At 44.0% G+C, this 16,651-nt stretch overlaps 1 protein-coding gene across 1 annotated transcript in view; it reads right to left on the reverse strand.

The window, feature by feature from the left end:
* The window catches only part of CNTLN (centlein), a gene marked incomplete at its 5' end in the record, with an annotated part of 249,541 nt that overhangs the window by 171,121 nt on the left and 61,769 nt on the right, over window positions 1-16,651 (reverse strand). Inside the window, 2 exons of the mRNA XM_015426574.1 lie at window positions 8,935-9,056; window positions 10,458-10,583. Coding sequence (XP_015282060.1) covers window positions 8,935-9,056; window positions 10,458-10,583 — 248 coding nt within the window. The remainder of the gene's footprint in view (window positions 1-8,934; window positions 9,057-10,457; window positions 10,584-16,651) is intronic.

A 16,651-nucleotide genomic window follows, 5' to 3' on the forward strand; every position in this document is an offset into this window, starting at 1 on the left:
CTGGTCCTGCCACGCCACGTGTGCGTTCCCTGGTCGCGACTCCGGGGAACTTAGAGAGTCACCTGAAGCACCTTAGTGCTCTAAGGGGGAGAAGCAGAAGCTGGAGAGAAGAGAAGAGAGCGAACAAAGCCACGTTTCCCTTTTTACCAGCTCTGTTCTGGGCATGGCTTTACCTGTCATAAATCTTAAGATCCGTCCTCTATTCTAAAGCTATAGGTCCACTAAGGGGTGACGTCCTAAAGAGGGCAGTGGGCAATATGAGGATTTCTATCCCTACATCAAAGCGGGGCCATGTGGTGATGTGTGAAATCTCCGTTTCCTTGGCGACCTTTGGAGTAGAGATGAGCCTGGTCCTCAGGGCAATAAAACAGTATTGTCTTTCAATGCCCAAACCAGATAGCAGGAAGGGAGTTGGTGCTTTCCCATAATCCATCAAGGGTGGTCACGCCTGGTGCTTCTCCAAATGTCTCCTGGTGCATACCGGTGGTGACCTCTTTGGGCCAGGGGCACAGTGGAAAATTCCAGGGAAGGCATGTGCACTGTGGCTGGCATCTCAGCAGTGCCCATCAGGGACAGAGTGAGGTGTAAGGCCAGCTATTCAAGCGCATGGCAGCACGCACACACACACAATGGGCCCTGGGTCCCAAAAGCACAGATACATAGACATTTGAGCAATACTTCATAAGCACAACATAGATAAAATGCAAATACAAGCCCACATGGTAACAGGTTGCTATGCCAATAAAGGTTGTTTGTTTTGTACTCATCTCCTATAAATGCTATATATACGAAACGTAAGTAATTTGTATGGAAATGTAAGATACCTCCCTTTTATGGCATCCCTTGGAAAAAACCTAGTCTTTCATATGATTAAATAAATTTATTGGGGATTTGTGGATTTCCCCAGTAAATCAATTGCTTTCACTCATAGGAATCAATCATTTTTGTATTTTGAGTAGAAATAATATCATTAATTGAGTTTGCCCGTGTCATTTATAAAGTTTATTTCTCTGGTACCCAGCATTACATTTTATGGTACACATGGCCTGGCCCAACAAAGTAACACTTATGTCATATCAAGCCCTCGTAACAAAAGAGTTCGACACCTATGGAATGGGTCCTTCATGAGATAAAGGACTTAGTTATGCAGGTTTTGGATGCTACTAACTTGGACATTTAATTCCTCCCTGCCCCTCTTCAGCAATTTCGATGTATCTCTAAAAATTACTTCAGGATATCCAAAAGTAATCTGCTCTCAGAACATTTCTAGTCAGCAAGATCTTTAGATTGTGTTTGTGAAGAGATCCATTTAGAATCAGGACTCCAGAAAGAACTGTTAACCAAAATGGTTCAGACAGGGCACATTCCAAAAATTCAGTGTCTAACACTATCTAACGATATCCCATTTTTAGAGTTTGTCCCATTACTAGTTAAAACAATTATGTAAGGTTCGATTCTATAGGCTACAACATAAGAAATTAAGTGGTGGACAAGGGTACACACACACACACACACACACACTATATTAACATAATGGCATATGGCTTTAAGGAGCAGCCTTGTTTTGATTTGGCCCACTGGTCCACGTAGACCAGTATTGTCTATTCTAAAAGTTTTCTGTATACTTTTATTATATTTACATTATAGCCTGCCTTTCTCACTTGGACTCAAGGAAGATTACACAGAGTGAGTCAATATAATCAACAGGATAGGACGTTCAATAAACAATGCAATAGGATTAGGGTTGTAGAGCCAACCAGAAAGCTAAAAAACAGACTGAATCAAAACCTAAGTATTAGCATGACACATTAAGTCAGGGGTGTCAAACATGCGGCCCGGGGGCCAGATCAGGCTTCCCGAGGGCTTCTATCAGGCCCATAGTGGAACTGGCTTTCTTCTGGTGCTTCTTCCAGTTCTTCTGCTGTTGCTGCATCATCGTAGGTTTGCAGCTTATAGATACATACCTGAACAGCATATTCAAGATTGCAACAGCACAGACATTTTGATGTAATAATTCAAAGCAAGAGGTATCAGTTATCAGACATTGTTAAATAAACAAAATATTGCAAGAGTGCTAATGTTTTAAGCATGTTTTTATTTTAAGTAAAAAAACCCACCCTTTGTGTTTGTGTCCTTTATAAAGTTTATATCTCCGCTACCTGGTATTACATTTTATGACACACATGGCTTGGCCGGACAATGTCCCATTTATGTCAGATCCGGCCTTCATAACAAATGAGTTCGACACCCCTGCGTAAAGTGATGCAAAAACTACATACCGTATTTTTCGCTCCATCAGACGCACCTGACCATAAGACACACCTAGTTTTTAAAGGAGGAAAACAGGGAAAAAAATATTCTGAACCAAATAGTGTAATGAACGGTGAGCCGAAGGCGGATAAACACGAGGAGTGTTAACACGAGCAGCCTCCCCTTCCTCCTCCTCCAGACCCGGAGTGACAGCGTGAGGCAAGGGGCGGCAGGGAGGGAGAGGGGCAAACACCGGAGAGGGGGGGGCGCCTTGACTGTGAGAACCGACATGAGCGCGCAGGCGCGCGAGGGCGAGAAGGGGTTGGGAAGGGGCGAAGCGAGGAGCCGACGCACGCCCGTGCATCTCTGTGCCTGTGCGGCAGCTTGTGTCTGTGGAAGTTTGGAAGCTGCGCGCGTGAAAGAGACACAGGGGGAGAAATGGGGGGGAACGCCAGGCATCTCTGCTTCTTGCACCGCGCAAGTGTTTTGTCACCTTCCATTCCCCGGTGCAGCCGCAGCAGATCTTTCTGACTAGTCAGCTGAGCCGCGCAGCGTCTGCAGCCGAGAGGAGTATTCGCTCCATAAGATGCACACACTTCCCCCCCACACTTTTTTGGGGGGCGAAGTGCGTCTTATGGAGCGAAAAATACGGTAATAGGATTCTACTTATAGCAGTATAGACCACAGTCCTTAATAATAATCCAAGTAATTTTGTGAATCATTTTATACAGTGCAACCCTATTGTCTTCACAGAAAAGCCTGCTTTAATCATTCAGTTTTGCATAGTTTGCAGAAAGCCAGTTTTGCATAGTTTGCAGAAAGCCTCTTCAGGAAGGCCATTCCATAAGGTGGGGGCCACAGTGGAGAACTCACTGTGAAGGGTCCTTCTCCTCTGAGGCTTGGAGAACATCTTGTGGGTGATTCCCATCCATCACTTAGAGAGGCAGGACTAATTTTAATTGCTTCCTGTTTCCTGTCATGGGAGTCACCCGAGGCTTGGTTCTGGTGCTCTGAAAGCAGTACACTAATGCAACCTCTCTCAAGAAAAGGAACTTGAACATCAACAATGAGAGAATATCAAGAACCACAACAATTGGAACAGGAAGAAAGGAGGAAGGAAGACCTCTCTCTAATGCAACTTTCCTTATATGTTTTTTTAATAGAAGAGAAAAAACAGCATAGTAGATAGAGAAATGATGACCCAGGAAGGCCAAGACGTCCTCCAAGCCACAGAGGAGAAGGACCCTTCACGGTGAGTAACCAATGGTCGTTCTCCTTCTGAGGTAGAGGGCATCTTGTGGGATCTCCCAGAGCAGTGTCCCTAATTTTTGGGAGGGGGGTTGTCATCAAGAGTCAGGACAGACTGCAGCACTCTCTCTCCAAATCCTGCATCCACAAAATCATACACATTTATCTTGTAGTGTCTGATGAATGTGGACAATGAAGACCACATGGCAGCCCTCCAGACCTCTTCCACTGAGGCCCTATTGGTGAAGGCCACATTTGTTGCAGTGCTGTGAAGAGAATGGGCTGTGATACGTGCCAGAACTCGCTGATTTAAACTCTTGTAGGCCTCAGTGATGCAGGATCTAGTAGTGTTACTTATGGCAGAGTTAGACATCTTCCTCCCCATGTGAGGGGGAGAAATGTTAACAAACATAGCTTCTGTCCATCTGAATGAGGCCGTTCTGAGAATATAACATTTGAGCGCTCTTCTCACATTCATTGTATGCCAAATTTTTTCCTTTGGGTGAGTAGGATTTGGAGGAAAAGATGGCAAACAAATCTCTTGCAACCTGTGAAACTTGGTATTAACCTTTGGGCAAAAGGTGGGATCTGTCTTCATAACTACCTTGTCCTTGTGAAAAATACAGAGTTCTGACTGAACTGACAGGGCACCCAGTTCCGAAATCCTCCTGGCTGAAGTAATGGCTACCAGAAACAAGGTCTTCATCCTCAGGAATTTGAATGAAATGTCCTTCAATGGTTCAAAGGGTTGCTTTGTGAGTGCTGTGAGGACAGTATTAAGCCTCCAGGTCACAAATCTATGCTTCTGTGGGGGATCCTTGAGTGATGCCCCTCTGAGGAAGTGGCAAATGTGAGGGTGTTGAGAAATGGGAAGACCATTATACCGGGGGAGGACTGAAGCCAGGGCCACCACCTGTCTCTCGAGAGTTGTTGCCCTGATACCGGTCACTCGACCGTCTTGTAGGAACTCCAGTAGAGACCTAAGTTCCGGATGTAATGGGTCAACCTTCTTCCGTTGAGCCTATCGGACAAAGGCCTTCCAGGTAGTATTGTATATCCTTGAGGTAGACGGCTTTCTAGATGCCAGGATCGTATTGATGACTGACTCATTGTAGCCTAGTTTTGAGAACTTGTTCCTTTCAATCTCCATGCGGGTAAACAGAACCAACCTGGCCTGGGATGCCATATTGGACCTTGGAGCAGCATGTCCTCTGAGACTGGGAGTGTGAGAGGAGCCACCGCCATCTCTTGTAGCGATGTGAACCATGGATGGCGAGGCTAGTATGGTGCCACCACTATGATCTCTGCCCTCACAGTTCATATCCTCCGAAGAAGCTTGGGAAGTACAGGAACTAGAAGGAATGCGTAGAGGAGCCCCTCAGGCCAAGGGGACAGAAGAGTATCCATGGCCTCCGCCTGCGGGTGAAAGTATCTGGTGTAGAACCTGTTCAGTTGGTTGTTGCCCAGAGAGGTGAACAGATCTATCTGTGGGGTTCACAGTGTTGACACTATCAGCCGAAAGATGCTCTTGTGTAGGGACCACTTACCCTCCTGGATTGTCTGGTGACTCAGCCAATCAGCTTGGGTGTTGATTATCCCTTTTATGTGCTGCGCCCTGATTGATGCCAGGTTGGCTTCTGCCCAATTCAAAAACTGAGTCGCTGTGTAAGGCTAATGACCTGGAGCCCCCCGTTTGTTGAAATAAGCCTTTGCTGATATATTGTCCATCTGAATGAGAATATGATTCCCCCTGATCTGGGGAGCAAAGTGTTGAAGAGCCAATCTGATGGCTTGAAGCTCCAGCAGGTTGAGCAGCAGTATCCTCTCAGCCATGGACCATGTGCCCTGTACTGGTTGATGGGATAGGATGGCCCCCCAGCCAGATAGACTGGCGTCTGTGAAGATCTGGATCCAATCCTGGATCCAAAACAACTTGCCTTGAGATAGGTTGCTCAGCTTGGTCCACCATTGTAAACTTGACTTCACCTGGAGAGGTACCTTCAAGGAAAACTCCATTCTTAAGGCAATGGAGTTCTGGTACAGACATAGAAACATTTGTAGTTGTCTGGAGTGAAATCATCCCCACTGTAGTGTGTCGAAAGCTGCAACCATCAGTCCCATCATCTTGGTCAGGGTGGATAAGGATGAATAATTTGCTTGAATGATTTGGTTCACCAACTCCTTTATCTTCCTTGCCTTTTTGACAGGAAGATAAAGTTTTGTAGCTCGAGTGTCCATTACCACTCTGAAGTGTTCCAGCCGCTGAGAGGGAGTCAAAAAGCTTTTCTGCATGTTCACCAGGAATCCGAAGTCTTGCAGGCACTGGATTGTATTGGCCTTGTCTTCCTGGAATCGTTCCCGTGAGGGAGAACGGACTAGAACATCATCTAAATAAGGATGAATGAGAATGCCATGTTCCCGAAGACAAACAATCAGATGAACAATGACCTTTGTGAACACGTGGGGAGTTTATGAGAGGCTGAAGGGGAGGGCTCGGAGCTAGAGGTGAGACTCCCCCATGTGGAAACGTAGAAATCTCTGGTGATGAATGAAGATTGGGACGTGCATGTATGCTTCCGTCAGGTCTATGGAAGAGAGGAATTCCCTGGGTTGTAGGGATTCCGCAATGGACCGGAGGGTCTCCATGCGGAAGTGTCTGGGCTCGATATATTTGTTTAAGTATTTCAAATCTAGGATAGCCCTCCAATCCCTGTTCTTTTTAGGGACCGTGATGAAAATGGAGTAGACCTCGGTCATTTGTTCATTTATAGGAACAAGTTCTATAGCCTGAATGTCCAATAGGTTATTTATTGCAGCACTGGTTCTGTCTGTCTTTACTGGGTTCTTGTGTATTGGAAAGACTATAAAACGCTGAGGTGGCATTGAATGGAATTCTATCTTGTATCCATCCGTGACAATGTCTCTTGTCCATATGTCTGGGTGGGAGGAGGACCGTGCTTGGCTGAAAAGTAGTAGGCGTCCCCCCACTGGTGCCTCCAGATAGTTATGCCTTTGAGACTTTGGGGTCACAATCCCCTTTGTCCCGTCTGTTGCCATTGGATATTGAGAACCTGTTATTGAAGCCTCCACGACAAAAAGGCTGCTTCTTGCTACCCCATGAGGGTCTCCTGCCCAACCAGACTGCCCAAAAGAGCCCACAAAGCAACTGATCCCATGGGAAAAACTCTCCCTGCAGTCTCAATTGGGGCTCTCTTGGGCAGTCCAGCTTAAACTGGACTGCCCAAAAAAGCCCGCAAAACAACTGATCCCACAGGGAGAACTCTCCCGGACTGCCCAAAAAACCCTGCAAACCAGCTCAATCCTGCTGGGAGAACTCTTCCCACAGGCTCTCTTGGGGCTCTCTTGAGTAGCCTAGTTTAAACCAGACTGCCCAAAAGAGCCCACAAAGCAGCTCATCCCGTGGGGAGAACTCTCCCTGCAAGCTCAGTTGGGGTTCCCTTGGGGAGCCCAATTTAAACCAGACTGCCAAAAACAGGCCACAAAGCCACTCATCCCGCAGGGAAAATTCTCCCCACAGGCTCAGTTGGGGCTCTCTTGGGGAGCCCAGTTTAAACTGGACTACCCAAAAGCACCCGCAAAGCAGCCGATCCAATGGAGAGAACTCTCCCCAGGGTTTCAGCTGCTTTGCGGTCTCTTTTGGGCAGTCTGCTATAAAGGGACTGCCCAAAAGAGCTTCAGCTGAGCTGGCGGGGATAGTGGTCTCCTCCCCCACTCAGCCGATTTGTAGGCTATCTTCTGCAGTCCCTTTAAACACTCCCTGTTTAAAGGGACTGCAGAAGAAAGCCCGGGAACAGCTTAGTGGTAGGAGCAATCTGCTCAAGCCCAGCCTCTCAGGGTTTGCTGATCACTTCCAAATATCTACAGGATATTTTCAATATTTTTTTTTCAGTTCTCCTGAAAAATCCCTGATACACTTGGGATGCTGAATAATACCCCAAAAATACCAATAAGGAATTTTTTGGGTGTATTTTTGCATCAGGTAGATCTGAATGCACACCCATATATATAACTCTGCAATTACAAAAGCACCTCTGAGCATGTAGCGTTGTCTCTCCCCACCAATTTACAATCTTAGACAGCTCTTGTATACTTAAGAGTGAAAGGAAGAGCTCCCTTCTCTGCCTTCCCACTCTTTCCTCAGCATGAGGCACAGCAGCTTAGGTGAGAGAGCGAGTTCACCAAAGGCACCCAGAGGAGAGCAAGCTCAATCTGGAATAAGAGTAGTAAAACCTTGGCTATCCCATTGTGGCCAACTTGCTCTTTTCCCAGGTGACATCTGTGGTTGTCCTTTGCATATAGCTTGTTCTCCTCCCAGCAACAACCTCGGCACTGGTATGAGAGTGCAGAGGCTACACAGAAGAGGGGGGGTTGGAGAGGATAGGCCCTTTACTTCCAATCCTATCTCGCATCCTGCATTTCAGGCAGGCTTACAGTCTACCCATCCTTCAGTCTCTGTGATGGCAGCTGTTTCAAGGTGGGGACCACCTGCCAGCCACAAGCCATACTGTACTCACTTCCCTGGAAAATGAAGCAAGTTTCACATTGGGGAATAGTGCTCAGAGGAGCCACAGGTGGCATGTCAAAGAGAAACGTGGCTCCCAAGCTTTTCCCTGCCAGTCAGAACAGACAGTATTGACCTTGGAAGACCAGTGGTCTCACCCAGTACAAGGCCAATACATATGTACATCCCCTTCTGCATCATAATACCATTATCACCCGCAAACCATGCAGTGTAGGCTGGCAACAGGGACCAGATAACTTTTATCATCAAATGTGGCGGCAAAACTGTTTTGGGACCTGCCCATCCCTAAATGCATGGGGCTAAACAGAAAGTGTGGTGCTGGTGAGAAAACGGAAGTTAGGATCAGAGATAATTCAGGTTTAACAACATCCCACTTTGGAATTCCAAATTAATTCGTATGAGACCAAAACTAGTGATGGATATTTAAAGGATTTAAGTAGTCTGGAATTTAAAACACCAACTGTTCTTGTCCATCATAGCCAAATGACAAACATATAGGTAAAGTGGGATATGACAGTATCAACTGATAAAATATTTCATGTATTATTTACAATGGTTATAGCATATTACACATGTTTATTTGCAGGAAACTGCAATATATATGAAAGCTGTAGAGACAAAGGGAAGCAATTCATTAAAAGGGGGATTAAGCAGGCAAAACAATTTAATAACTCTCAATCTCTGTCCATTTGTGAAACTGAAAATGGGATCTAAACTAAAATGGAATTATCAGCTCATATTGTCATATGAGTTTGTATCATGTGCTCACCAAAAAATTAGATCAGTTTACTATTTTTTTCACTTTAACTAACTTCTTTGTTGGGACACCTAAACCAGAAAAGTTGCATTTGGATTTAATAGGTATAATGGTTTTAATGAGATGCGTAACTTACTCGCTATAGCCCTCCTCCCACTGCTTTAATTGCTTTTTTACTGCTCTGTAGTTGGTCTGTAACATCTGCAGCCTTTTTTTGCGCTTTTCATGGGCTTGTCTTAGCTCATCATTTTCTCGGGTCTGCATAACATCCAAAATGAGAAGACACCAGTAAGATTTCTGAACAAACTATAAGAGTTTACAATGAAAGAATGACACAATTAAATTTCTCATTTACAAATCAACTGACAACCATCCATTTGTTAAATTGTAACTGAAAAGACTTTGTAGTCATGGCTAATTAAGACTTAAATAACGAGGGTATTGTTTAATCCCTTGTAAAGCATGAGAAACAAACCCTACATTCTGAAGAACTGCACAAGTAGTTTATCAATGCCCAGAACTTTGGACTTAAATCAAAACCCAACAATGTTCTTTCTCATGAGGAAGTAAGAAAATTCCACTATTTAGATGGGGGGAAATCCTCACTGGATGTTCCTGAAATGGTCTTATGGACCCCAGCCATTAAAGCTGGTATTGCTGTTAAAGGTCTTTAACAATTCACTATCAAAGCTGCAGTGTATTTCTTGTACCACTACCTGTTACAATGTACAATGTACAGTGAAGAAGAATATTCCAGAGAACATTGACTGTATTTTCCGTAACAAACATATGTGGAAGCCTATGAAACATCATGTTTACTCTTATTGTTATATATGATGATCACTTGCCATTTGTAACCCTGGCCGCAATCACACACACTAAATAATCCACTTTCAGTCCACTTTTCAACTGGATTTTGTCAGTGCACACAGTAAAATCCAGTTGGAAAGTGGATTGAAAATGGATTGAAAGTGGATTATTTCGTGTGTATGATCACAGCCCCTGATTCATGTAGCTGACCCCAAGACACATGCTTTGGGAAGGAAGGGGGCTTATGGTAGAGACAACATAAACACCTTCAGAACTTAAAACTTTCAAATTTACCTTACAAAAATAATATCTAAAAATATTTTAAAACATTAGCTCAGATACTATGTCTTTGGAATTATAGTACTCAATTTAGTACCTATCCACATATTACAGATTAGAAGTGTACAATACCACTTGATTATGGTTTACACACTGCCTGAACTAAAATGGCTTATATTCCCCCATTCTTCCATTTCTATATGCTGTAAGTGGATGCAACTGACTGCAGATCTTTGGTACATATGGTTAAATAGACATGCAGCCATTTCAGACACGACGGGCTATGCAATACGTAACATATGAAACCATTTCTAAAAGCACATTGTCATGTGTATAATGATCCAGCAATACAATTATGAATTAACAGATCAAATCAATATATTTAAGTACCAGCATGAACATTATACTGTATTTTTATTGCATGTGGATCTTAGCATCGTAAGTACAAGGGAAATGCATTTCTAATAACTCAGTTCTATTAGGCAACACTATATACATCCAATTTTGTAAAATGCATATATAATTTTTATCTTTGCCTATGCCAACTGAAAATGAAAACTTTTTTTCCACCTTTAACTGTAGTGACTTCTCTAAGTTTTCAATCTTTCTTTCAGCTATTTGAAGCTTCCTTAGTTCCTCTGACTCTTTCAAAAAGCTCTTTGGGGACAGAGACCTTGAACGTTTCACAGGTGGTTCCTGGAGAATAAAACAAGGACATGGTTGAACTGGCTGGAACACTGGATTATGAAAGACATGCAAAATTAAAGAACAAGTAATTTTGAATACTAATAATGAATTATAAAAAAAAAATCCTGCATGGAATACCAGAGAAATAACAAGCAGAATTACCACAGCGCTACCACTAAAGGTTTCTCTGTGACTCGTTAATGAGAATATTCATTTACATTTACATTGTTTCTTTCAGAATAATGATGTCCCATTAGGGAAGACTAAAGGGTTATAGACTCAGAAATGCAAGAAACCTCATTACAAAGGAGGGGATAGAGGCTGATCTAATTGCTCTATAAGGGTCCAAGGTTACACTTGATAGGACAACCAGAAACAAGAGGGAAAGGCTTTTTTTCCCTTTGAAATAGTTTAACACACTGTGAAGTTGAAGGAACAATATGCTTGAGGAATATAAATACAACAGACAGTAGATCTTATACCATAATGACCATATGGTCATTAACTATAATATGCCTAACTAGAGACAAGAATGTGTGTTTATATTATGCACAGCTTCATATAGCAATCTGGAGAAAGGATGTGCGAAAGTAGCACTTCTTGCTCTGACTGTGTCATATGTCCTAATGTAAAATAAAAGGAATATCCAGATTAGTTTTACTGAATTCCTGAATAATTCTGGATAGAACATTGAGGCACATTTTAACACCACTGTACTGTGATTAATATTTTGATCTCTAAGATACACAGTAAGCATTTTTCTCTCTCTAGTTGCTCCATTTCTTTTATTTTCTCAAATAAGAAGTATTTATAATTCTGCAAAAATGTATCAGAATTGATGTTTTTAAAGGAAGAGAAAAGTAAGACAGCAAGTTCTGTTCTCAAATTGTATTAACAACCAGGAAAATAGGTGGACTGCTGCAGAACTCCCTTTGAAAAATGTTTAAGGAAAGAATTTTGTTTGAAAGTTTATTTCATTAGAACTATTTGGGGAAGAAATTATTTATTAGATTTTATCCATCAAAATGAAATAAATTACCAACATCTAAAACTGGTAAGAGGGGGAAAAATAGCAGAATAATATAGGAACACTTTAAGAGTTATTGGTCCCAATTCAAGGTTTTTTGGGGGGGAAGGGAGTCGCCTAGGCAAAATATCTCAGATGAATATCTGATGAAGTCATAGGAACCAAAGAAATCTGTTCCTTGGAACACATGCACACAGAGATCTTTTTCCTTTACTTAATGAGAAACTCTCGCCTCTCCATGTACAAGAGATCCAAACAGCTCCCTAAACGGGGACAACAGAGACAGACAACTGAATATTTACATTGGTGGAAGCCCAAAGAGACACGTTTATACAACTGCTAGCACTGTAGCCATCTTGCATGAGTATTGAACCCCAGGATTCACGGCATAAAGGATGCCTGTGGAGGAGCGGCCCAAATCCTTGCAGTGTCTTCCCCCCTTCCTTGCTTGGGTCCCAAGAATCCACTTGATCTTAAACCTCAGATTGGCCCAGGGATCCTGGAGGTTTTTTTGTCTTCCTCTCTGCACAGAGCAGGCATTGGGGGGGGGGGGAGTTGTGAATTTCCTGCATTGTGCAAGGGGTTGGACTAGATGATCCTTGAGGTACTTTCCAACCCTGTGTTTCTGTCTGTCAAAGTTACTTGATTTAGCTCTTAAGCAAATGGACCAGGAAGCACTGATGTGAACCTATACACACCAATCCAAGATATTAACACACTTGATTAAGTAAATGTACCTTTTGGTGTAGTGGTTAAGTGTGCGGACTCTAATCTGGGAGAACCGGGTTTGATTCCCCACTCCTCCACTTGCACCTGCTGATGTGACCTTGGGTCAGTCACAAGCTCTGGCACAGCTGTTCCTGAAAGAGCAGTTTGTGTCAGAGTTCTCTCAGCCCCACCTACCTCACAGGGTGTCTGTTGTGGGGAGGGGAAGGGAAAGGAGTTTGTAAGCCGCTCTGAGACTCCAAGTGAAGTAAATCCAATCTCTTCTTCTTCTTCTCTTAAGGCATCCCTCACTGGATATTGCCTGGGGGAGGGCTAGAAGGGGTGTTTAACAGGAATACAGACCACCCTTCATATAAGAGCTGTTTGTGACAGTCTGTGTCTCTGCACAGTTTACCATGCAGTTATTAGGATCTGCACGACTCCAGCTCTATTTTTTGTGCCTTGTAAAATACTTCCCAGATTCACAGCCAGTTGCAATTGCTGCCAGACCAAACACTGTACAAACACGCATGTGGGACTTGATGGGTACAGAGAACTCATCATTATAAATATTACTATTTTGATTTCCAGCTGTATCTAAAATGCAGGTTTATGGCAGTTGAGCTACTCCCTTAGCAGCTCCTCTCAACCACTATTCATCTTTTCCCAGTATCCCAGCTCCCTTTGAAGGTGGAACATTCACAAAGCCAAAATCTTACCTGTCCTGTTTTCACAGAGGATATCTTGGCTTCCCCCTGCCTTGGTGTATAATTATAGCTGTGACTGAATGCCCTATGGTTAGATGCTGCGGAACCATGGCGTTCAAGTAATGGACTATCAACATACCCCAGTAAACCAATCCTCATTTCAAAAGAAGTTAGAACAGTGCTTAAGATCACAGTTTAGATCAGAGTAACTATTCTGGTATGGTGTATTTCTTGAAATTCTGCCATTCTGCAAAAGTGGGGAAAGAAAGCAGCTTATACCCAAGCTTTCTCTGTTGTGGCCCTGATACGATGAAATGGCCTGCCTGACAAGGTAAGAAAGGCTCCTACATTTCTGTCATTTCGCAGAATGCATAAAACAAAACTGTCAGGAGGGCATTTGCACAGTGATATAGCAAAACAGAATACTGCAGAGGGGCAATTTATAGCTGCGGTGGCTCAAGTGGTTAAGACGCTGAACTGCAGGCTGTGGAAGGTCAGTAGTTCAGCAGTTTGAGACCCGAGTTGCCGCATGACGGAGTGAGCTCCCGTCTCTAGTTCCAGCTCCTGCCAACCTAGCAGTTCGAAAGCAAGAAATTGCAAGTAGATAAATAGGTACCACTTCGGTGGGAAGGTAACAGAGTTCCATGCGCCTTGCGTGTTTAGTCATGCCAGCCACATAACCACTGAAACGTCTTCAGACAGCACTGGCTCTTCAGCTTTGAAACAGAGATGAGCACCGCAACCCTAGAGTCGGACTCGACTGGCTTTCGAGCAAGGGAACCTTTACCTTTACTAATAAAGTTTACACAGGGGTCATTTCGTAGAAAAAGAGCTAGGGGAACTCATTAGCATAACTCATTAGTATATGCCACACCCCCTGACATCACCGGAAGTGTGTCATAAGGCCACAACCCCGCCCCCAACGGTCCCAGCTGCCGCCGCCAGCCTTGCAGCTCTACTGCCGAGCCCCATGAGGGGCCCGGCGGTGGACCTGCAAGGCCGGCGGGAGTGCAAAGAAGCCCCACGAAGGCCCTCCCTGGCCCCAGGCAGGCAGGGGTGGGGAGAGGCAGGGAGGAAGCAACTTACCCTCCCTCTTCTCCTGCCTCCTCCTGGCTGAATGAGGGCCGGAAGTAGGGCGGCCGGAAGCAGCGGGCGGGGCTTCATTATGTGCCCCCCGTACCTCACCCGGGAGAACTGCGATTCCCCGCGATCCCCCCCGAAATGACCTCTGATGATGGAAGACAGGAGGGCCTGGCATGATGTGGTCCTTGGGGTCGTGAAGAGTCAGACTTGACTGTGTGACTGAACAACAGTAAAGTTTTAATTTTAATTGCCTGTAAAATTGTTTGGCAGCCTTCTTTTACTCTCCCTTTATACTGCCTTGCTTACTGGATACTATCTGCAGTTTGGTGTTCTAGGATGTGGAATATATACCCAATCTTGTCAGCTCTTAGAAGCTAAGGGGGGTCAGTACTTGGATGGGAAACCATCAAGGATGACTTTGCGAAGGAAAGCAATGGCAAACTATCTCTGCTTAATCACTTGCCTTAAAAACCCTATGGGGTTGCCACAGGTTGGCTATGACTAGGGATGGGCATGAACAGGTTCCCGTGCCAAAATTCAGCACAAACTTGGCTGGGTTTGGAGTCCCCAAACCAATCTTCAGGGAAGGCACCTTCACCAAACATTTACTGGACTTTTGTTCAGTTCAGTTCAGCTGGTCAAGTCATTTCAGAAGTGGGTTCTGTTTTCCCCCACTTGGAAACGAGAGGAAGTGAAATGGACTGCTGAAATGGCTGCCAGCTATTTCAGCCTAACAGTGGACAGGCGCACCCACCCTGCTGCCAGCCATTTAACCCTTCCCAGGCGACCCCCCTGTCTTCTGGACACAGCAAGCTGCAGCTGGGAGAAAGGACCCCCCAAAAAAACTAGCTAGCATTTTTGGTTTGGTTTGGGAGCCGCCCTGAACCAGAATTTTCATGTTCATGCCCATCCCTAGCTATGACTTGATGGCACTTTACACATTGTTCATTGACTATAATTGTGAAATCCTGTGGGAATCTTCATTCTTTAATTGTGAAATGCAATATCCACAATGTATTACACTAGCTCTATTTTATTGTTCTTAAATTAGTGTCATCCAGTTTTATTGCATGGTTCATGGCACGTACAACACTGTTTTTATTGCATTGGCTTTTATAACTCTAATCTGTAATGAGTCTCTACAAGAAAGGCGGACAACAAATGAAGTAAATAATTATGCATGTTATAAGTAGGCTACGCTATATAAATCTATGAACATTTAAACATTTACAGCAGGGGTGTCGACCTCATTTGTTATGAGGGCTGGATCTGACATAAATGAGACCTTGTTGCACCAGGCCATGTGAGTCATAAAATGTAATGCCAGGTAGCGGAGATATAAACGTTATAAAGGACACAAACACAAAGGGTGGGGTTTTTTACTTAAAATAAAATCATGCTTAAAACATTAGCACTCCTGCAATATTTTGTTTATTTAACAGTGTCTGATAACTGACACCTCTTGCTCTGAATTATTGCATCAAAATGACTGTGCTGTTGCAATCTTGAGAATGCTGTTCAGGTGTGTATCTGTAAGCTGCAAACCTATGATGACACAGCAGCATCAGACCTGGAAGAAGAAGCAGAAGACTGCCAGTTCCACTGCGGGCCTGAAAGAATCCCTTTGGGGGCATGATACAGCCCCCGGGCCACATGTTTGACACCCCAGATTTATAGCATTTCAAAGACTTATAGTCATACTATTAAGTAACGTCTACGTTGATGAACTGCACAGATAATAAGATGCATTTTGCTGTAGATGAGCTGTAAGTAATGCTGTCCTTAAACCAAAGTGCATGGGAGTGGGGAGTGAGAGCCTTAAAAAGTATTGTCATGATCTGGGCTGTGCCACCAGATGCCTACTAGGCCCATGGAGCCTGGCTAGCAGTAGGGGAGGCTGGGCCTACAAACCCCAGAAGGCCTTGGGAAGTTTTGGTGCCAATTTTGACCAATAGGGAAGAAGGGGGCTGGGAAATAAAAGAACTGGTGCAAGAGAAAAGCTGTTCTTCCCAGGGAACAGAGCCAGAAGAGAAGCTGCTATGCGGAAGAAACCCGCATCCTGAGGGAAGGGTGAGTAGTCTAAGGCCACTTGAGATAGGGAGCTAGGGACAGTATATTTAGACGCATTAGGGCATTTGATTTCTTTTTTTTCACCCACTTACTGTTATTATTCCTGCACCTTGTTTGTTTGACTTCCTATAAAATATATACCTCCTATACTGTTATTATTCCTGCACCTTGTTTGTTTGACCTCCTATAAAATAAACCTTTTCCTTCTTGTACTCTGCCTGGTCCTCACACCTATTATTTGGCCAAAAGGAAGGTCTGAAGGTCTTGGGAAGGTGCTCTGGGCCTTCTCAAGGGATCCTAAATCCAGAGTGGTGGCAGCGTCAGGTGACACCCCACCTGAACCATGACAAGAATATTTACTGAGGACTTCAAAAACATAAAAAATACACCTAAAGTGTTAACACTAGATTTCAGCTATCAACGGCAACCGTGGCTTGAGCTTAATATTTCAACTTCAAATAGTAACGATTAATGACTAATTCTCT

Source organism: Gekko japonicus, unplaced genomic scaffold (assembly GCF_001447785.1).
Source record: "Gekko japonicus isolate JY-2015 unplaced genomic scaffold, Gekko_japonicus_V1.1 scaffold1479, whole genome shotgun sequence".
Classification (NCBI taxonomy): Eukaryota; Metazoa; Chordata; class Lepidosauria; order Squamata; family Gekkonidae; genus Gekko; species Gekko japonicus.